This window comes from Melanostigma gelatinosum, assembly GCF_949748355.1.
Source record: "Melanostigma gelatinosum genome assembly, chromosome: 6".
Lineage (NCBI taxonomy): Eukaryota > Metazoa > Chordata > Actinopteri > Perciformes > Zoarcidae > Melanostigma > Melanostigma gelatinosum.
This window is the reverse complement of record NC_136639.1, coordinates 20,392,669-20,415,249: the sequence shown is the minus strand read 5'-3', so window position 1 is coordinate 20,415,249 and position 22,581 is coordinate 20,392,669. Positions and strand designations below refer to the sequence as shown.

General features: G+C 43.1%; 3 protein-coding genes across 3 annotated transcripts; 1 reads left to right on the top strand and 2 right to left on the bottom strand.

The window, feature by feature from the left end:
* Positions 1-882: 882 nt before the first annotated feature.
* Positions 883-6,875, bottom strand: rgs7bpa (regulator of G protein signaling 7 binding protein a). The gene is made up of 6 exons (XM_079270345.1): positions 6,622-6,875; positions 5,520-5,686; positions 3,561-3,691; positions 3,106-3,250; positions 2,096-2,166; positions 883-1,881 (listed from the first exon to the last, which is right to left on the bottom strand). The coding sequence occupies exons 1-6, from the start codon at positions 6,769-6,771 to the stop codon at positions 1,790-1,792; spliced, it is 756 nt and encodes a 251-aa protein (XP_079126471.1). The 5' UTR covers positions 6,772-6,875; the 3' UTR covers positions 883-1,789.
* Positions 6,876-10,405: 3,530 nt separating this feature from the next.
* Positions 10,406-17,810, bottom strand: rnf180a (ring finger protein 180a; the record flags this gene model as incomplete). The annotated part of the gene is made up of 5 exons (XM_079270799.1): positions 10,406-10,611; positions 11,569-11,694; positions 12,597-12,834; positions 16,013-16,125; positions 17,582-17,810. 5 exons carry the CDS (start codon positions 17,808-17,810, stop codon positions 10,406-10,408), a joined length of 912 nt encoding a protein of 303 aa, XP_079126925.1.
* A 2,853-nt stretch (positions 17,811-20,663) lies between these two features.
* htr1aa (5-hydroxytryptamine (serotonin) receptor 1A a) lies at positions 20,664-21,971 on the top strand (the record flags this gene model as incomplete). The annotated part of the gene is made up of 1 exon (XM_079270474.1): positions 20,664-21,971. The coding sequence occupies exon 1, from the start codon at positions 20,688-20,690 to the stop codon at positions 21,969-21,971; it is 1,284 nt and encodes a 427-aa protein (XP_079126600.1). The 5' UTR covers positions 20,664-20,687.
* Positions 21,972-22,581: the final 610 nt, after the last annotated feature.

Sequence of the window (22,581 nt, the reverse complement as noted above, 5' to 3'; positions counted from 1 at the left end):
TTATAGTAGTTTGAAGAAGAAGAATGGTATGGTATGTTGATAATAGCCAGGAAAAAAGTCATGATATAATATATTTTATTAAAAGTCATGGTATAGTATGTCGTATAAAATTGAATGTCATCATGTATCTCCAAAAAGTCATCTTTTGATGAGTCAAGAAAAACAGCGCTGATTTCAGCTTTGTGACGATGCATTTTGAAACACTCCAACACGTTTTTAAATAATTCATATAGCTTAAAAAGTAGAGGATTGTTTTTCAATCCACAAAGGAACCATTCATCCTCCAGTTCATCTGCAAATTCACCATATTGGAGAAACATGGTTTGAACTGGGCAGCAAAAATATACAGTGTCTATATACAGAGCAATTTACAAGAGTTTATATATAATACTGTAACATAAACCATTCATTATATTGTGCTGGTCCGGTGTATAGGGGACTTCTGTGTATCCCTGCATTCAGTAGACATGTCACCCATTTGTTAAAAGACACACATCTACAGGCAAGCTAGAGTCATAATTCACCTAACCTGCATGTTTAGATTATAACAAATATAATAGTATACAGTCGGATAAATTTTGGGGTTGATGAGTATCCTTGAAATAAATCATGTCAGCCACTTATCACTACATAATGACAACACTTTCAATCTTTTCCTTTACTGATAAAAAATATACTTACTTCCCCTTCTTACCCTCCAAGATAGAAACAAAATAGAGAAAAATGGGACATTTTTGATAGTTTGTCTCCACCCAGTGGAAAATTCAGTAGATTACATGCAAGACAATTCCAAGACCAGATGATTAGTTTCAATAACAAAAGTTTTATTAACAATGTAAAATGACCGATATCAGCTTTGACTACTGTACCTTCACCGTGCCATAAACATTGATCACTATCATTAATAAGCAAGAACCATGCTGCCTGGCCTCTGTCTGCACTGGACTGCCTGAGACAGAGGGAGACCCTCCCTGTTTTTACACCAACAATCAGAATATTTACCAACCACCTCCATCTTTGAAACAATCCAGAGAGCATTGCGTAAAGAGAGTATGTGTATATACAAGTCTAATGTCTCAATTTATAGATAGATAGTGTGTGCAAAGAAGTTTTCTTTTTGAGTATTGTATCATATATTCCATTTTGAAGCTGGAAAGGTAAAGTTGGATACAGGTACTTGGTTTATGGAAGACTAAATTAAGTACATTGAGAAGAAAAAAACAGCAAGAAACAGAAAACAGATACTGTAATACACAACAAACTTACCCTGCACAAACCTCTCATCTCAGCTCAGACATACGAAGATATAACTTTGTCTTTGCAAGTGCCATTGTGGAATATTCAGATGGCTTCTCTTCATAAGTTAACACATTATTTCTGACAAAAACTGACAATTACATTCCCTTTTTTTTACATGAACCCTCATTTCATTCACTCGGGTTTGCAGAAGTAAATGAACATTGACACTATCTCAAATGACCTCTCGTTCTCTTTTACATCGGACAAGCAAGTAAATATCTGACTTCTTTTACCAAAAAAATTGAAAATTTGTTGCAAAATATCTTAAAATATATGTTCATGACTTTTGTTTTCATCACATTGCAGTTTACAATTCTTCTTTGTATCACAAAATAAAATTATAAAATGGGCAGCCTTTAAAAAAAAGAAAAAAGAGAAAGAGACAATTTGTTTGAAAATGGCAGTAATAGATTGGTGGGAGACACAAGTGGTGAAGGACAGTGGGTGATGGTGTCTTTGTTGCCGCCTCCTACCCACGAAGGCGGGGCCCTTAGCTGGTTACCAGGCAACAGAGCCCAAAGAACCGCCTCTTCCTCTGTCGGACCAGTGGGTAGGGAGTCAGGTTCAGCAAACTGCTGTCATCTGGGCACAATAACACACGGCAGAGCAGAACACTGCCAAGTTAGACATTTGTGTTAGTTTTAGATACCGTATGTTTTCTTGAAGCCAGTCTTCATCTCAATGAACTGTCGATACTTTTTCGACTATAAAAGACTGAGAAAGTGTCACTGCTCTATGGGGGTTGAGGTGTGTTTGGGGATGTGTGTGTAATTGGGTGATGCTAAATAAGTCTCACCTTGGTTCTTCAATGGTAAAGGCATTGTCTCCCTGAGTTTACTGAGAAGGTTCTTCATCTCCCTCATATCCCTGCAACAACACAAGTAAGGGCTTTAATGTAGAGCATCTTTCATGCGCTGTATTTACACACACACACACACACACACACACACACACACACACACACACACACACACACACACACACACACACAACTTCAAATGCTCACCTGCCCCATTTTTGCAGTATCATCAAAATATACATCTTAAGTAAATTGTATTCGGCATGATAAAATGTATTGGTCTCATTTCAGCAGCTAATATTATACACGCTCTGACAAAGCACAGTGCGCTCTGTGACGACGAGATGCAACCTCAATATGTCAGGAATTATTCAAGTAGTTTGCAAACAGTCTATGTTGCAACATCCCAAGTAAAACTGGATGTTTTACATTTTTCATAATTAGATTCTGTGTTTTTAAGGAATCTATGTATAAATCTATAGATGCTATAGATTAGTATATTAATATGATGTTATAGATTAATATATAATCTATATTCTTTTTGTCAACTCTGCTAAGTACAGTCGGTTGTGAATACTGTGGGTTGGTATTGCACAAAGACATCTGGTAAATTATAGAATCTGCATTTTCCTTCACTGCTATGCAATTATATCTTCATAAAAACAAATATTTAACAAAGTAAGCTGTAAATGATCAATTATTACATTATTAGTGAGGTTGAAAGAGGAAGATTTGAGGTGGGATGTAGTTAAATAAAGTGATTACAGTAAATATATAACTTAAAGAAAATAATGAATGTTATGAAGCAACCTGTTAACGCGTCGCTGATCTTTTCAACCCTGTAAAGTGACAAAAAAATAGTGGCATACTTTGCATTATGTTTGCTGACACTCGCGCTACAACGAGGACCATGTAATTATTGACACATCAATAAACACACACAAACACAAACACACAGCACTTTCACTCGCACACAGAAGGACGCAACACATTCTTCGTCGACCTACCTTTCTATGTTTTCTATGTCAGTGGCCATCAGCCAGTAGAGCTGAGGAAAGTCAGTGGGGGAGGAAGAGGTGTCCTCCAGGATGGGGATGTCTGAGCTCTCCTCCGTCTTACTTTCGACCCCGGTAGGGCCGCAGCCATCCTTACCTAAAGCACATAGAGAGCAGCGAGCCTAAACATGTGTCACCACTACATTAAACAAAGGGGAAACAAGGACGAAAAAGAAACCGGACATAAAATGACCCGTTCGATCACATGTTTTGTCTTTGTTTATGAAAGATGTACAGAAGCACTTGTTTATATTTGTACGCATATATTCAGGTTTGTTGATTATGGTACTGGTGGTATTAAAGGAATTTCAGTGAAGTTTTAGATGATATTCTGAATAATAAATCATGTTGAAAGCTGTCAATAAATAATTACATCTGTGCATTTTTAGGCTTGTTCATGTATTAACCTTTCCTGTGAAGCTGCAGGGAGCCCAGCAAGCAGACAGATTTGAGCATCTCAGTGATGTACATCTCCAGACAGCACTGCAGCTGGATGAAGAGCCTACAGATCTCAGGGTGGATCTCCCCGTCCTCTGGCCTGAGATGATACATAGTCAGAACACAGAACGGTTACTGCAGTTACAGCAGGTGATATCTAGTGGGTGTGATATCACAGGGGAAAGTGACAGCGATGGAAGGCGTGAAACTTGCACCTGCAAATATTTTTCACACAAATCATGCTGTTGCATTCCCCTCTTCCAACAGCAAGCCTCTCCTTCCCATCCTTGTTTTGTCACAGTGCTGCCTTCTACAGTATACTGTTGCTGAAGCAGAGCTGTCGTCAATGCTATCCTGCTTATCAGCTTTCCTCATAGCACATCGGAGAGGCCTTGCATCACTCAAACCATTCAGACACACTGGCTTTATTTGATTAACGGGGAATGATCTGTGCTGTCTAATTCAAGGCCTGTGTCTCTAGCAGTGGAGACGGACATTGAAATGGCCCGGAGAGCTTTTAGAGGAGGAGGTTTAGAGTATTATGACAGTGACGTTGATGCTGCTATCAGTGGAAACGTAGATTTTTCTCTAAAGCTGCTACACCGTGTCTTCTTCTGAAGCAACGGCAGAAAATTCAAGCACACGACTATAATTGATAGTTGGCTGGGAGGTATAACTGTATCTAGCTGTATAATTACAAGCCATATATGTGAAAAAGAAGTTCAGATTAATTATTGAGGCAGGAAATGGGTTACAGTGCAGAGTAGAGTACAGCCTAACACATTTAAACGTGTGCCAATGAAAAATATAACAGGCTAATATTTAATGGAGATCATTGAATGATTTTGCAGGTCTCCAGCAAATGTGTAGGAGGAAGATGGGCTACAGTAAACCTGATGCTGTTATTGTTCCAATAGCGCCCAGGCTTTGGCAAGCAGCTATACTGCAGAGCGTCTTTCCAAATCCCCCTCACCTACTGGCTTCAGTCTGTCCAATTGTTATTTAAGTAAATTTGAGGGTGCCAAGTCAACTGGCATCTTAGCGTCACTGAGGACCTTCAAATCCCAAGCCTCACTTTGCCCTTCTTCCACTGGCATCAATGTGGAGTAGATGTTGTGCTCAATGGAGAGTGCAGGCCAAGTCAACAGACACGTCAAGCTTCTATCGCAGCTGTTTTGCCCTATCTTCAACAAAACGTTGAGCGTAAACAAACCACTATTTGAACCACCTCATATCTTCTGATCACGTTGCATTGACTGTTTGTTATCTTTCTTTTAAGGAAAGATAAAGCCAAGGATTTGGATTCGTATCCTATTCTGAACGCTAGAAAATAATAATATCCATTGTTCAAAGAGAGACCCCCCCCCCCCCCCCCCGCCCCACACACACACAAACACTCACAATCCATTAAAAGCAAAAGCAATGCAAAAGTCATTGGCTTCACATTATTGATACTATTAGCTCAGATATTCATCCTGGGAAGCGTTTCACTTCGTGCATTATCGCTTTAGGCCCCAGCTAATGGGAAGCGGTCAGTTACAGCATGTTGTTGTGATTGATTCCTGGTAAAGCTGTCCCACTAGCAATTAGAGACATCATGCTTTTTTTTCCAGTTGAACTCACGTCCCCCCCCATAACACTAATAAGGCAGACACATGGATGACATCTTTGAAGTGTTGAGGAGCGGGCTTAACGAATACATGTGCCTAAAACGGGGATGCTTATGCAAATCAGAGATGTACTTTGGTAAACTACATATGTATATATATATATAGTTTACCAAAGTACATCTCTATTATCATATTACTTAACAACTTTAGGCGCAGCAATGTTGCAGAGCGCCCCATTTGACGCACTATCAGGCCCGTAGACAGCTCTTGACGAGGTACTTATTTTCAGCACCATGGACAGTGTCGGTGCCAACTCACCCCGATATCAAGGACAGACTGTGGTGCGCCGCTCTCGCCATTTCGCAGCCTTTAGTTCGGGTTTTCAGCATTTCGGCCCGTAAAGACGGACAGTCCACGGTAATTTCGCCAATGGAGATGACCAGTTCACGGTACAGAGCCACAATCGTATTAAATTCTTGGACGATCTGTGTTACAATGAGATGATGAAATCACACAAAAACACAAGTTATTCCCCAGATGACTTAGTCAAGTAAGCACCGCACAAATACAACAAACAACTTTTGCTTTCTCATGGCTTCCTGTTGTGGTCATTGCAGTAGAATGCCCTTCATCCCTGGCCTGCATGTTGACTTGTCAACATGCAAACGTGTCAGACAAGAAGGAATGCTGAGCAGTACTACACACAGCCTCACTATTCTTTGTATCCCCACACAGAAGACAAATAAGAGGTAGTATTTCAGAAACAAAATTGCAAACCTGCAAATATGTGATCACAAAAGTGCATTGATATCTTAGAGTAACTTGTGACTGAGCAAAAAGTGAAGCATTGACATTAAAATAGTCCGCAAAGTCAAAGTGGATGTTGAAAAAACCCAGATTGTTTCTTTTATTGACGGAGGTACCATTATGTTAAATTTGCACAACTGAAGCGCTTGGGGTTGGTGTAAAAATAGTTGGTTAATTTTGTGCAACTCCTGCATAACCTCCTGCTGCACTCAGCGAGGCTGCATGGCGAAATATGTTGTATAAAAGGGTTGACATATGATCGACATATGCGTGTCAAACATCTGTCAAAACATGTGCCATGATCACGAACATCTCGATAATCTTGTGATTGGGGCAATTTTGAAATCAGGCCAAATCACCAACACTCAATCACAATCAATCTGCACGCCGAGATGATCTGTTTGCCTTCGCTGTCGACAAAGCAATGCTTATATCTATTTTTAGGCTCCCAGACCAGGTTACACTCTTCTTCTTTTTTTTTGCAGCTATTAACAGCTGTCGCCTGTGCATCCTGCATGCACGGGACAGTCGATCGTCCTAGAACAAAGGAAGGTTGCGCTAATAACGTCTTAATCAGAGGCACCATGCAGGCATCGTCGTGTCGCAAACCTACCATTCTGCAGTCGGCCACGGCGCGCTGGGCTTTGCGGGTACTTTCGGTGCTCTCCCTCCTCTGTGGGTCTCGGTGCGGAGGCTTGCCGATCTGGAAGATGTTCCCCGCGGATCTGGGGCGGTTTTTGCGCCCATTCGATGCAGAACTCATGCATACACATCCACGAATAAAACAGCCCGAACACAGAACGGTTCTGTCTTATTTTCCCAACCAAAATCCACCACTTTCTCTCTTCCTGCCTCACCACCCTGAACCTTACTGTTCACCTTTTTCCTCTCCTCCGCCAATTCACCTCAGCCAACTACTGGCTGGGTTGAAACCCCGATTCTTGTCTTTGCTCTGTCCGTCTCTCACGTTCCTCCCCCTCTAATGTGGGAGACGGAGAAAATATGTTCCCAGACGAGCCTTAGAGTGCAGAAAAAGTACCGGATGAACGCCTGCGACTCCTCTCCGCATTGCCTCGACTGCGACGGGGCGCGAGTCACCTTCAATCCAGCAGCGCGCGGTGCACACAGTGAAGACTTCACACCCAACCCGGAGTCCAGCTAGCTGAGGTGTCTTCTCTGACGCACCGATGTCGGAAGGAGACGATCGCGTTCACGGATATTCTCCAAATGCAACCGTTTTTTATGATTGCGCGTTTCCATTAAACAGCGATAAAAACAGGGCGATAACGATCTTTTTCTTAGCTGCACAACCTCCGTATAGAGACGCAATTAACGCCGCTGAGGATTTCACATCGCACAGGCGACACGTTAAACCTCTGTGTCGGAGAAAATCTGAACGTTTCAAAAAAGAAAAAACTTAATCCCTGCTATGGCGGGTCTCAATCCGCTCCCAGGGTTGGTTCCCTTCGAGTGTTTCCAGCTGGTCGGGCGGCCCTATCGCTAACCTTGGAGAGGCAGTTAGACGAACAGTTGCTACAGGCCTGACGTGGCTCTGTGGCTGGCAACACTGCGCACCCAAAGGGACGGGAATACTAATTGGGCCCGTCAGGTGAAACCCCCGCCCAGAGCTGTATTAGCTCCTAAACGTGTGAACATCAGACTGCATGGCCACTTTGCCTCCAAATAGAAAATGGTCAAAGTCAAATGGAATGAATGAGGATAATTCGATACACTAGTGGAGACTAAATGTGGGTCAATTTAAACTTTAGCATTGAACACCACGGTTGAAATACACATCTGCGGCATATTTGGGATATGCAGGGCCATTGTTTTGGGACGAAAAGTGTGTTTTATTGTATTTTCTTTTTAATGGTCTCTTCTCTACAGCAATATATAATATGGTTATTGACACACAGACTGGTGTAGTGTTTATTCGATTTCAAAGCGACATAAGTACATTTGAAATTTGTTAATAATTGGGTTTTACTATATATTTGGAATATACCTCATATGTTGCTTGGTAGCCCACAATACCCCCCCCCCCCCCCCCCCCCAATACCAACGAAAGTCTTACTTGCAATCCATGCCATGGAAAACATGTCATATGTAAATTGGAAGTATGCTTCTTTCATGCACACAAATGGAGAATGGTGGCATCAAAGAAACAAAACAGGCTACAGTGTATATGAATATATAAATGTATAATTTATCAATACATGTGCCAGTTCATTGCCTTTGGTTACAGCACAACAAAAACAAACTCTTTCAAGATTCCTATTCTTGGTTTGCTACTATAAACGTGCTTGGATCCAACTTTCAGCGGTGGCTATTTGCCCTTGCATGCTTTTCACAACCACAAAGAGGAAAGTAGATATTCAGAATAAATTAAGACTCCATGTGAGTGCTCTTTCTAAACCTGCATTACTATTTAATTATGAATGCAGAGGAAGACTTTCAAAATCCATCGATGTACGTGACATACACCCACACAGCTCACAAACACAAAAAGACACATGCACTGGGGAGCAACATAGGAAATGTACAGTGCAATTTTATGTCTAATAAAATGTTAAAGATTATGCAGTGATGATGCGTTTGAGTTGGATTTGGATCTTTTCGAAGAGATAGCACCGTAACCCAGCTCCATGATTTGAGCGATGACAAGTCAATAAATTCTTCTTAAATGGCTTTTACTCTAAAACGTATGTACCATTTTAATAAATGGAGTCATTATAACTTTGCCAGTCAATATTAAACGCTATGCCTTCCTGAGTTGCCAACTGAAAGTCTTTCTCCATGGTCTCCCCAAATGTTTTCGCTGGGGCCTTGCGCTTCTCATCATAGAAACATTGCTTCCTGCACCAGCAATACTGTACTAGCCACAGAGATATAGCTTTCTATCCCAAGTGCTCGTTAGACTTGTCCCAGACCACTTGATTGTTTTTGTAAAGTTATATCAAACTGAGAACAATTTGTGCACTGAGCGAAGCACACCATGTTACACTGATACTGTCACGGGAGTTCACAGGTAGGACCCAAACGCAAGACCACAGGAGACAGAAGTTAATGGAAACAGGTTTTATTCAGAATGTGTGAAGGTGTGGAGCCCGTGGTCCGACACCCGAGTGGCAGATCGACGGTGTGAGGCCCGTGGCTCGACACCGGAGGGCTGGTAGCTTGACAGGGGAATGACAGGACACCTGAGGAGAGGAGATCAGGGGAAACACACAACGGGTCAGACAGGGATCCTGGATCCTGACAGATACAAGTGGAAACTAAAAGTGAAGCTCTTTGGAAAAGCTCAATACAGTATTTGGTATCTCAATTAAATCACATTAAATGTGTTGAGTATAAAGTCATTTATTTGGCTTAAACACATGGTTTCATTACTAAATTGGAAATCACTTAAAATGTACATATTCATTTAAAAAGCCATGTCTGTATGTAAGTGTTACTGTGTCAACTTTATTGGCTGTAAAATACAGTGACTTAGTCAAACATCCTTCCCTCAAGGGGATGCTTAAGAACAATAAAAAACACAAAGTCCAAGCAAATTAAAATCATCGAGCAAGACATGCTGTATAACAAAAGTACCAATTAAATTGTTTTGCAAGGATATGGTGTATGGTGGTAAATTGGAACAAAGAGGTTCATAAAACCATAAACATGTGGTTTCAACCCATACCAAAGAGCAAATCTTTCATTTAATTAAGTTTTGTGAGGATGCATAAACATGAAAATCCATCCAAAAACTTACGTTATAGTCTTTTCCGTTTCTGATGTATTTTAGTTATTATTATCATAATTTATATTAGACTAGGATTTACATTACAGTATTATCACGGAAATATGAAATACCTGTGGTAGTACTGAAATGTTGTGTTCTGGGTTTTGGGTAAAAGTATAAAGAAGCACGAAAATAACTCAATCATTACCAGAGGAGCTGCTCATGCTTGTATTTCCCAATGAAGACATGTAATGCAAAGTCGTTCCACAGTCCATCAGATCTTTTTAAATTAGACATTTTTGGGCAATTTTAGGAAATTATGATGAAATCTGTAGCCTATGTCATTGAAAGCGACTGGTAGTAATCCAGTTGACTGAGGTGTTAATCAACATTTTAGGCATTAACAGACTGATGTTGGAAGTAAATCAAACCTAGGAGATGTTATACATGTATTAACCCCCCTCCGTACAGGAACAGGAAGTGTTGTTCAACCCACAATTCATGTGCAACATGTGGAGACAGAGAACAATTGATTCCCAAAACTTCCCCCAACAATATTTCCCTATTTCAATTATTTATTAACAAGAGACAACAAGCTGGTACACTCTTGTAATTTCCCTCTACCTCGTCATCCCACCTGCTTAAAATTCACTCATAGTTGCCATGACTGTCAAAAAGAAGGGAAGAAGACGTAGCAAAGGAAGCAGAAGATGAAGAAGCCAATAACCCAGTTGACTGAGTAGATGTAGATGATGACCATGTCCATGTCAAAACGCCAGCCTCGAGAGTCATCCTCAAAGTCCAGATTGTCCAGCCGGTAGTCTCCTCCGTGGGGGAACTGGCGTCTAGCAATGGGACTGGACTGCCTCTGGAAGCCTGCTTTTGGGTGACAAATGGGGCATCTCATCTGATGGTAGTGATACTCCAACCCAAAAAAATCAAATATTTACGTAGAAATGAATGAGGGAAATTAGTGGAATTCAATGAAATGTACTTTCTAAGATTACAAACAAATTGGGGTTTTAAGGGTGATTCTGCTTTTCATATTTTAATTTGTCTTCAGACAAAAACAAAACAAGTTTGGTGGATAAATGGTCAAACATTTCTTAGATGGGTGGGTTATTCTGTATCTTAGATATATATGCTCAGTTTATACCAAACAACCTTTGTGTATTTAAGTCATATTTGCTTCATACAGGGCTGAAAAAAACCCCGGTGTTTATACAGCCCTGGCTGAAATCGGGCCACACAACACCATTCCACCCAATAACATCCATGCTCGTGCACAGGACAGGAGAAAGGCCGTGGATGTATGAAGAGAAAGGCAGTGGGAGCGAGAGGGACGGTAAATATCTGTTTTATTATTATTTGTTTGAGTTCAAATATCAGTAATCTTTCTCTTGAACTGCTGACTCCACATTAAATACTTTTATATGTATTTATATTACGAGCAATTATGCATTATCAGTAATTGCACACAAGCAAATAACTCTCGGGAATGGTGCAACACTGCTTCCCCTCAAGATCTTCTCCAAACATTCTTTGTATAATAAGAAATTGCCTGCGTGTGTGGGAAAGTCAGCCCCTTCAATTTGCATTCTGTCTGCTATAAAGTTTAAGTGTTGTGTTTGCACCATTGACGCCTTCAGGTACTTTCAGGATGATTGTGCAGCAGGTTTACTTTACTCTGTCACGTCTTGTCGAGACTTGCAATCGTACATACAAAGAGAATAGCAGTTACGTTATAAACGAGTCCTACTGCTGCTGATACTCAAATCTGATCAATTGATCCTGAACTGAGAGAATTTCAATGTAGGGTAATTAAAAACTTGCCTCCAAAGATACGGAAGAGTTTTCGGCAGCTTGGGAGAGGCCACTTTGCGCAACTTGCTTTCTGGAAGTTCTGTTTCCGGGAAAGGTATTCTTTTGGGAAGAATGTCCTTGCTGTTTGGTTTAGCTCTGTAAGAAAGACAGGGAGACCAAGTAAATATGATCAAACATAAACATCTTATTCACACCGCCACTTCATGACTGCCTGGATGGATGATGTTTGATTTATTGGATACATTCTAAAAAGCAGCAGCATCGTCAGACTCCCTCATTTTCTCCTTGTTCCCTTTCTGTGTCACCTTGGGTTTGGTAATCATCACAAGAATCTAATCTACCATCCTTGTCTACCATCTAATCACTCACAAGAGCCCTTAGTGTGTCTGCAGCGCTCAGAACCACGGCCACTCTGTCTTGTTATGGCCACAACAGTGTCCCTGCCGCTCATTTTCTCCTACATCTAGAAGTAGGCCAAAATGAATCACAGAACTTCACCACTATGTCCCATGTGATCAGCATGCAGTGATCACAAGGTTTATGATTGGGGGTTACAGTTTCATTTGACACATCTTCTTTTGTCTTAGCCCAATGCATTATTCACATACACAGAATTAAATGTCTGATTTCCATCGGAAAGCTCTAAATGACAGTGTTCCAAACGTGTTTGATTTTGTTCTTCTCGTTCTCGATGTGGGTGACTCATCTGGTCAGAGCTGAACTAAAGGTCTACACTGCTCCCTGTGGGGTATCTGCAGCTGGGCCCTCTGAACAATCTGCAGCTTAGATGTCATCAGTACAACAGCCAACAGACATACACATAGAGCTGCAAATATACATGAATGCATATATACGAACTGTTCGATAATGCAGCCATGGATTACTAAATTCTAAACTCCACATTTTACTGGCATTTTTCAAACCATCCATCTCACATTATTCAATCTAGACTTGTGAGCAGAGTCATGAGTAGAGGTGATGAGTGTTTTTTCAATCATGTGAATTGTACAGCAGGTGCTTTCTGCCCATTAGCTCACCCTTCTGGAAGAAGACATGAGTGATGATTGTTCTGCAGAGGGGGCAGGGGGTGTTGGTGGGGCAGTTCTTAGCCAGCGTCCTCAGACAGGGTTCACAGAAGATGTGGTCGCAGGGTTGACACATGTAAGGACTGAAGTACACATCCAAACACACTGCGCAGATGTAACCTTCTTTTTCACCGGCGCTCACGTTATCATCCTCGCTGCTGCTGCTGCTGGATGGGTTCGCTGTTGAACTCTGGATGAGGAGGAAAGGCAGAGAGAGAAAAGATAGATAGATCGATAGATGTACTTGCCACATGTGCATCTTTTCTTTTAAACCTCCTCCTCATGCAAATCAATGTATATATGTGTATAAATGCAAACGTATGAGTTGACTTATGTGGGTTAAAAATAATATATATACTTTTACCCCCTCCAACGAATCCCCACCTTAACGTGGTGGAGGGGTTTGTTTGCCCCAGTGATCCTGGGAGCTGTGTTGTCAGGGGCAAAAAACCCTGGTCGGGTCTTTTTTAAGGCAAAGAGGTCCCAGGGGAGGAGCCAGACCTAGAGCGATTCAGTGACCCTGTATGAATCGGCCAGAAAAGAGTCGCCCAGAAAAAGGGAAACCGGGGCCCCCTTCTCGGGCCAGACCTGGAAGGGGAGCCCTTCCCTCTTGGGACTCCAGCCTATTCCAGAGTTGAGAGGTGAGAGGTCCCAAGCAGGTGTGGGGATACTCACAAGCCCCCAGCTGAGCGTAGCTGTGTTGGAGTTCTCCCCGGAGAAAGAAAAGGTTGCCTCCATGAGACTGTGAGTCGTTGAGAGGAAATCTCTTCCTGTTTTTTTTGTGCTGATGCACCAAACAGCAACTCAGAGTAACTGGAGTCTCTGAGTGCCATCCAGGAAACGGCGTAGACTGGGGACTCTATAGTTCTACTGGGGGACTTCAAATCTCACATGGACAAGAGGGGCGGGGTGGATTGGGGGGAACGGCCCGCCTTATCTAAACCTCAGTGGTGCTTTGCTATTGGACAGACCGGGTGAACCAAAATATGTATTGAGGGTGAACTGGGAACGTCTGACTCAGACCCCTGTCCCACCTCTTCAACTCCCCCTTTCCGGAATGATTTTTCGTGCATCCCGGAGGAGGCTGGGGACATGGAATCCTATTGGGCCATGTTGAAAACCTCCTTTGTAGAAGCGGCTGCTATAGGAGTTGGGGTCAGGGTCGTCGGTGCCTAAGAGCCTAAAGAAGGAGCCCTTTCAGGCTCGGTTGGCCCAGGGCACGCAAAAGAGATTATTTAACTGGTCTGTCCCGGGAGCGCCTCTGGCTTCCCCAGAAGAGCGGGAAAATGTTGCTGGGAAGAGGGACGTCTAAAATATCCTGATAAGCCTGCTATCCCCAAGACCCGGCCCTGGATAAACTGTGTATGGATAAAATACTTTTATGAATATATTCAAAATATTATTGCGACGCTTATCTCTTCTTCTATCTCTAAAACGATCACCCACTTCTACAGGGTCATGTCTATACGGATTGAGCTTCTCAGACAGACAAATAAATCAAATAAAAGAATAAAAGAATATCAAATAAAAGAATGAAGGACACCAATTCAGAAATCTGCCCCCCTCCCACGTATTAGATTCTGAGCATACATTATCACTACAAGATGTCATCGTACCAGCTGTCAAAACATTCAACTGAGAATGTCCTCTTTCGTGTTCCTCTTGAGATTGTGTATGAATGTAATACGGCCTATTTGATTGGGTGTAAATGTCTTTGGCACCCACCTGCACAGCATAACAATATGTGTGAGGACATGAGGGTGTCAGGTGTGAGCTCAACAGTGAAACGTCTACCGACCTATATTTTCTCACTTCTTATTGTAAAGCATAAATGTTGTTCGCTAAAGAGAGCTATTTAACCCTGAAGCTGACCCCAATTCAAACTCCATTCACGTTACAGAAAACAGAGGTGTTGCATCTCTTCAGGTAGAGTTTTTTCCATAAGACACAATTCGGATTCTAAGGTTTAAAAAAATGATGCTGCAGATGGCCTGTCTTCAGTTTACCTTTTTAAATCTAGTTTGCATCCTTTTATTTCAAATTGCTCAAGTCATCAAACAGCCTCCCCCCCCCGCTCTAATCTCTCTCATCTCCTCAGCAGTCAACTTGCCCACCCTCCCAAGTGCATCAGCACCTAAATCCACACTCAGCATTTCCAAATTCCAGCTACAACTCATATCAGAGGGAGTACCAAAACTTGTTCTGAGAACTGTATCTGGGGCCCCTCAAGACCTATGTCAGACCCATGTCGTCAGACCCAGAGGATTGGTGTCTGAAGCCGGTGTCTTAAAAAAGGCATGGGGGGGGGTATATACAGAGTAATTACCGCTTTCTCACACAGGGGGAGCTCCAGGGATTTCCGTGTTGCACCAGTCCTGCTTCCCAAGGTGTGTCATTAACACAGAGTAGACAACACACAGTGCTCAGCTCCCACGTTATCATGGGTACTGAGGCTCTCCCCTCTGGCAACTTGCACTTTATCATGGCACCTTTGTCTTGATTGCATTGGTAAATGTGTAAAAAAGCAAATACAATTCTTTATCATCGAGAACATAAATCTAAATATATGTGTAGACACAGAGTAGGCCTAAAGCTCGTCTTTTTACCATCTTAACTTCGAAGATATCTACTGCACCAGAAACAAATGTGGTTTGTGTAAAGTATTGTAATTCTTACACCAATAAATGTCTCTGCAAACTACAGGCAGCAACTAAAACCACATTTCAGCTTCCGTGCAGCAGCTGGATCAAGTAACTGAGCAATCCAGCACTAATGGTTTCCCCATCACACAGGATGAAACCACTTCCTGTGGGGAACTGGATGACCACCCGCTCTGACCTTTGCCCTTCTTTATACTGTATGCAGAAAGGACACCAGGACATTGTACTCAAACATATTTACATTAGATTCTATCAGGGGAGTTAAGACAACCATTTCCACCAAAAATGCTGGTATGTATGCGGGGGGAAATAAATAAAGCATCATACTTGGATATGCAAATTACAATTCACATCCATATAAATACATATCCACAATATAAATCAGGCTTTGAGACCAATGGGTCCAAAAAAATAATAATTATATGAGAGGGTGAATGAGGAAAACTATTGTTAAGCTGCCCAAGAGGAGTATCCTAAAAACCCTCGGGCTATGACTCATAGCAGAAATGCTGTGCTTGTAGTGAGCAGCTCCCTTGTGAAAAGGAACATAACTGTACAAGTGCAAAGTTGGATAAAACTGAGGAAAGAGCATGCATACTCGATAAGCATGTCATTGATAATGACAAATGACCAAGCAAGCTTATTCAATTTCCTCCGACAAAATAAAAGGGTAAAGTTGGGACAAATACGCTGACTCGCTTTTTTTACTGAGGGATAGGTGAGAAGACCAACACCGCTCTCAGAAAAGAAAGCGGTATCAATCTTCTCATCTGACTGACTCAGCCAGAACTCTGAGTTTCTAACATTTGGCTCCTTGATAACTGTGGAACAAATTAGGAAAGATTTAAAAACATTTCATACATTTTCCTCATGGCATGTGCCACATTATAACAAAGACAATTGTATCTGCTAGAGCCAGATGGCACGTGTATTATGTATCTATATCATGCATACATTAACACCGCAACCCCAATGTGTGAGAGAGGAATAGCTTAACCAAAAATAACACCATCAGCAGGGAGGCATTGAATTACAGAATGGATATTTTGTGTTTCAAAGCAACTAATTCTATTCCACTTTCTCTAATTTAGTCAGAATAATTTCAGTCCGCCAACGTGACAGCAGATCTGCAGCAGCCAATGAAAACTGAATCTGCTCTTTTGTCTGCTTGTTTTTGAAGGGCTCTCCAGCCAAGCCTCATCATGCAACTAATTCAGATCTAACCGCACTTGAAACCGCATAGACAATGGCTTTTGAGATGAGCTGAGTGCTGATAGGGCTGTCGACAGTCAGACTCTAGTTGAAATGAACACACACAGACACACGAATACACGTGTGGCCACACACAGTGCACAAAAGGTGCCGGCAATAAATACAGTTAAAAGTGGACCCAACAAGCAATGTTTTAGTCTGATTGCCTGTCTGATTGTATTGTACCACGCACACAAACACACTAAACTCTTACTTGATTTCTTGCACTAGCCTTCCACCCTAAAATGTAAATGGACTTTTAAGTGGATCAGTTAGGTAATTTAAGGCTGGAGTGCCTTGAGACGTGAGCGACTGAAGAGTATCCTACGGTTTTCTCAAGTATCCTGCAAACTGAAGAAAGACTGCACATGATGACAGCAATGTTTGATTTGATGACTGTCATATAGTGGTAGATAAGTGCACCTACTTCTCAGTGGCCACATAGAAATAAAAAACTGGTTTTATAGGTAACACATTATTTGCATTGTATTAACATAGTATTGATTGGGAAACGGGAAGAGAAAAATAAATCATTCAATGATTTAATCCCAAACTCTGTGACTCTTCTTGCAACACATGATATGAAGCAGTCGCCTGATTTTAATCCGAAAATCACTGGCAAAACATTTAGTGAAAGAACGTTGACTTCAGGAGCCATTGACATATTGATGCTGAGTTAATTGTGTCATTCACCTGTCTGCTCTCCTGCAGTTGACTCTGTCTCCACCTCTCCCTTCTCCCATGCCTCCTCCTCAGACACCTAATCCTGTTCTTCTCTCTTTTACTCATCCTCCTCTCCCCAAAGGGAACATAAGGCGGCACCACTGCTGAGGTTATGGTTTGACCGATCACCTCCATCACGCCACTGCCTCCCTCCTCGCCATCATCCAAGTCCTCCTCTCCTTCTTCTTCCTCCTCCTCCTCCTCCTCCTCCTCCCCTTCTTCTCCTAGCTCTGAGCTGATGAGAGATGGGATGCGTGTCTGATGACTTTGTGATGATCGTCCAGTTGCTGTCCCTGTTCTCACCTCCATCCAGAACGGATCTGCCACTCTGAATGAAGTAAACGGGTGGTGGTGCAGGTTTCCTGCCGCTGTTCTGGATGAAAGTCTCTGAGGGGACAGAGGTGTGGATCTGGTTTGGGTGGGAGGCTGAGGGAGAGCAGACGACATGGACCTCATTGCTGGACGAGGCGATTGGAGGTTTAAATTGGTGGTGATGGCCCGTGTGCAGCCAGTACTTGGAAGTCTGGGACATGTGCATACTCTCTGCAAGTTGTTTGATCCTTCTCCAACTTCCAAAGTGTTGTTGAACGGGATGTCAGAATTACTGCTCGACAAACTTTCAGTGCTTCCTGTTCCCTGTCTGCCCTGGGCTCCATCTCCATGTATGCCAGTTCTTTCTGCCTTTCTCTGCCTTTGTTTTCCTCTTTCCCTGCTTCCTACGTGTTCAACATGTTGTCTCTCCTCATCCCAGTCTTGGTTTCCCTCTCTCCATCTTCCTCTGCTGTCCTTGCTGCAGGTCTTTCTGTGTGCCTTCCTCCCTGGCAGGGCAGGTCTCACCAGCTGCTCCACACTGCTCTGCCTTTCCTCACCGGCTGGATCTGCACTCCTCGGCCTGGGTCCCGCTGTTTTTAAACACTGGGTGCAAATCTCGTTGTTGTCGTCTTCTTCGACGGCATCCTCACTTCCACGATCTCCAACTCTGCCTGAGACATTTACACTAGAGGGTCCCAAATGGGAGCTCATCACGGCGCTTTCGAGGCCCTCCGTCACCAGCAGAGCGCATCTGATTCAACTTCAACCAGCCTGGTCTTTCCCCTGTCATCTTTCCCCAAGTCTTATCTCTGCATCCTTCTTCTTCTGGATGTACCGGTAACTTTTTTTCTCTGAGCTAGAGGGACTGTTCCAGTTTAGAGGAGGTGAGCACTGCAGCCCTCTGGCCTGCCCTCGCCTGCCCCTGTTCCCCCGCTGGGACATTCCACACTGTTGGCAAAGACAAAGTCCCCCTGGTGAGCCCCATCACAATAGGTGCACTGGTCATGGCCTCACGATTGTCCCGTGACCTATACAAAACACAATGCTATGCAACCACTGAATAAACAAAAAATAAGGTGAAAAAACCAGAGGCACATTTTTTTTCTCACGACCACTACCATGGTGTCAGCTGTTTTTTCACTTTGGGGTTTACAAACAGTGTGTGTGTGTGTGTGTGTGTGTGTGTGTGTGTGTGTGTGTGTGTGTGTGTGTGTGTGTGTGTGTGTGTGTGTGTGTGTGTGTGTGTGTGACTTTTCCTTTATTTGATGTCTGATTTTTTGTTTCTTTCGACTCTAATAAAACCTAAATGTGTTTGATAATAACTTGAGAAGGCAAGATGTGGCGCTTTGTTGCAACAGATTTCTTTAATGTTTATGAAATGGAGAAAACAAAAAGGAAGAGAAGATTCTTCATCAGAGGAAAAACAGAACAGCTTCAGATATTTTTTTCACACCCATTATTATTATGGGTTAGGTGAAGTGTAATTACTTCGTTATAATAACTGAGCATAGAAAAAAAAACATTCGACCCAGCTCATCTGAAGTAAATGCATGATACAGAAGCAGAAGCAAATATTAAATATAAAGAACAAGAGTAAATCTAAATATTTAATTACATGGAAAATGCAATCAGTGAAGTCAATGCACTCACTGTGAATAAATAAAAGCACACCCACAAACTAGACAAAAGTACAATTCAATTCAATTCAATTCAATTTATTTTTGTATAGCCCAAAATCACAAATTACAAATTTGCCTCAGAGGGCTTTACAATATGTACACGTTTGACATCTTCTTGTCCCGGGACCCTCACATCGGAACAGGAAAAACTCCCCAAAAACCCCTTTAAAGGAAAGAGGAAGAAACCTGTGGGAGAGCAATAGAGGAGGGATCCCTCTCCCAGGATGGACAGACGTGCAATGATGTCATGTGTAGAACAGGATAGTAAATTACAACACATTCAATGTAATTACAGCACATTCAATGTAATTACAGCACATTCAATGTATGACACAACCACGACAGGAGGCAAGACCTGGTCCAGGTAAACCCGGATACACAGGAACCTGTGAGGCGTGAAAGCACAGAGACTCTGGTGAAGAAGCAGGTCAATAATGTGCATTAATGGTATCGGTAGTATGAAATAGTAATGTGAGTAATAATAAAAGTAATTCAATGATCCTGCCACGTCCACATCCACAGCATCTAACTTTGCCTGAAAATACTGATGTAACAGTGGCCATCATCTGTAAACAGCAGATGGCAGCATCTCTCCTCTCTGCACCGTCGCGGCGTTGTCCCTGGTCCTGAAACAACCTCTCGCTCCCAACGCTCTTAGCATGTTACCTTTCCTTCCATCCCGGCTTGAAATGCATGGTTGCGCCATTAAATACTATATACTTGTTACTGAGTTTCTTTTTAAGGTCTTTTGCATATAAAAAAATGTCTGTTTCAGATGAAATTGCCTTAAACAAAAAGTTAATAAGAAGTAATGAAAAATGAAGTGATTATTTCCACCTGCCGATATATATTTTTGCAATCATGCTATTTTTGTAATAACTCAGTTAGGCTATTACGTTTTAGTCCTGACTGGCACCTACCATTTGAAATGTAAACTTCCACAAAAATCCACAAAATGTTACATTCAGTGAGTCCAAAGAGTAAACAAAGGAGAGAGAAAAAGAAAGGAGAGCTCTGCGCCCTCGTCGGCTGTCTGCAGTGAAAAATGGAGCAACAAGAAGAGCAGAGGGACAAAACTCCAGGGCGACCTCCACACGGTCTGACGTACCCAAAGCTGCTGGTATAAATGAATTCACGGCGTCACCGAGCTCAGATGATTCGCAGTACCCGTGAGCGCACCCGGCTGTCAACACTCACGGGCTACAACTCACACAAACCCTCTCACACACACGCACACTTACGCACAAACACCTCTGCGTCATGCGTCCTGAAAGCGACGGCACGAACGCGGGAACTCCGATGGACCCCGGTAAAGCGCACAGCGGCAGCAGTCTGAGGGGCTGACTGGGTCCGGCTTATCTGTCCAATTGCGTGTCCCGCGTGCTCTGGGAAAGTTGCGCTCTCCGTGTGGTCGCATTATGGATTTTATAACAACAAGCGCCAACGGCAGCAACGCGACCAGCGGTTACCCTGATGGGGTGGACGTGGTTGCCGTCTGGGACGGGAGTGAGAATGGCACGGGCTCTGGGTCTCCGCCAGATGTAAAGCTGAGTTACCAGATTATCACCTCTCTGCTCTTAGGGGCCCTCATCCTCTGCTCCATATTTGGCAATGCGTGCGTCGTGGCAGCCATCAACCTGGAGAGATCTCTCCAGAATGTGGCTAACTATCTTATTGGATCTCTGGCCGTGACAGACCTCATGGTATCGGTGCTGGTTCTGCCAATGGCGGCCCTCTACCAGGTTTTGAACAAGTGGACACTGGGGCAGGGGATCTGTGATTTATTTATCTCCCTGGATGTACTGTGTTGCACATCATCCATCCTGCATCTGTGCGCAATTGCCTTGGACAGGTACTGGGCCATAACAGACCCAATTGACAATGTAAATAAACGGACGCCGAGGCGAGCTGCGCTCTTGATAAGCGTGACTTGGCTAATTGGTTTCTCCATCTCTATTCCGCCTATGTTAGGCTGGAGAAGCGCCGAAGACAGGGCGAACCCCGACGCGTGCCTCATCAGCCAGGACCCGGGCTACACCATCTACTCCACATTTGGGGCTTTTTACATCCCTCTCATTCTCATGCTGGTCCTGTACGGCCGAATATTCAAGGCTGCTCGGTTTCGGATTCGAAAGACGGTGAAGAAACCCGAGAAAACAAAAGTGTCCGACAAGTGCTTGACTGTGTCTCCGGGCATCTTCCACAAGAAAACCAACGGGGAGGACGGGGGCAAAGGCTGGAAGCGCAGCGACGAGTCGAAGCCCAGCTCTCCGTGCGTAAACGGTGCGGTGAAGCACGGAGAAGAGGGTGAATCACTTGAGATAATAGAAGTTATCGGCAACTCCAAAACGCACCTGCCTCTGCCCAACACGCCCCAGTCCTCCTCGCAGGGCTACGAACACATGAATGAAAAGAACTCGGGGACGAAGAGAAAGATCGCGCTGGCGAGGGAACGTAAAACGGTGAAGACACTGGGGATCATCATGGGAACTTTCATCTTCTGCTGGCTGCCCTTTTTCATCGTCGCACTTGTGCTGCCTTTCTGTGCAGAGAGCTGCTACATGCCCGACTGGCTGGGCGCAGTCATAAACTGGCTGGGCTACTCCAACTCTCTCCTCAACCCCATCATATATGCCTACTTCAACAAAGACTTCCAAAGTGCTTTCAAGAAGATCATCAGATGCAAATTCCACAGACCGTAACCACACACAGTGAAAACATGTGCGTTTACTTTGATGTGGAGTGAATGAACGGACAGCAGGAAATGTTCGCTGACAGTATAGGGGGGGGGGGGGGGGGACTTTTCATTCAGGGACAGTCTCTTTTTCAGTGTGTGTTTAAGGACCGTGTAAAAAAGAAAAAAGAAAACCCAGGGTCGCTATCCGCTGAAGAAATGAGACAAGACGGGAACTTTCGCTCTTAACGTACAAGCTCATGTTTGTTCAGTGTTGTAGCTACATTATATAGCCTATATACGACGGCAGCCATCGCTTTATTGCCGTGCAACACGTGTCATGTGCTGATTCCATGCATTCTATCCTGAGACACGCGGGGGTTCCGTCCCACACCATGAGCTTTGTAGCACTAACACAATAAAAGCAATCAAAGTTTGTCATGAAGAATGAGTCCATCTTTGTTCAGACGATTAAATAGCTTATGAGCCAAGCACAGAGCAGGACCTGTTGTGAGAAAAAAAACGTAACAGTTTCACTTGGGACCTCATCATCATCATCACATCTTCATATCAGGAATGAATCATTGACTGTGTTGTTGAGCAAACAAAACAGGAGCAACTTATCAATTTGCTTTGAC

Excerpts from the sequence above, each read along its gene's own strand:
- rgs7bpa (XM_079270345.1), bottom strand. The coding sequence starts at position 6,771 with ATGAGTTCTGCATCGAATGGGCGCAAAAACCGCCCCAGATCCGCGGGG. Across the intron at positions 5,687-6,621 it reads CCGTGGCCGACTGCAGAATG|ATCGTCCAAGAATTTAATAC; the intron begins GTAGGTTTGCGA and ends ATTGTAACACAG. Across the intron at positions 3,251-3,560 it reads CCTGCAGCTTCACAGGAAAG|GTAAGGATGGCTGCGGCCCT; the intron begins GTTAATACATGA and ends TATGTGCTTTAG.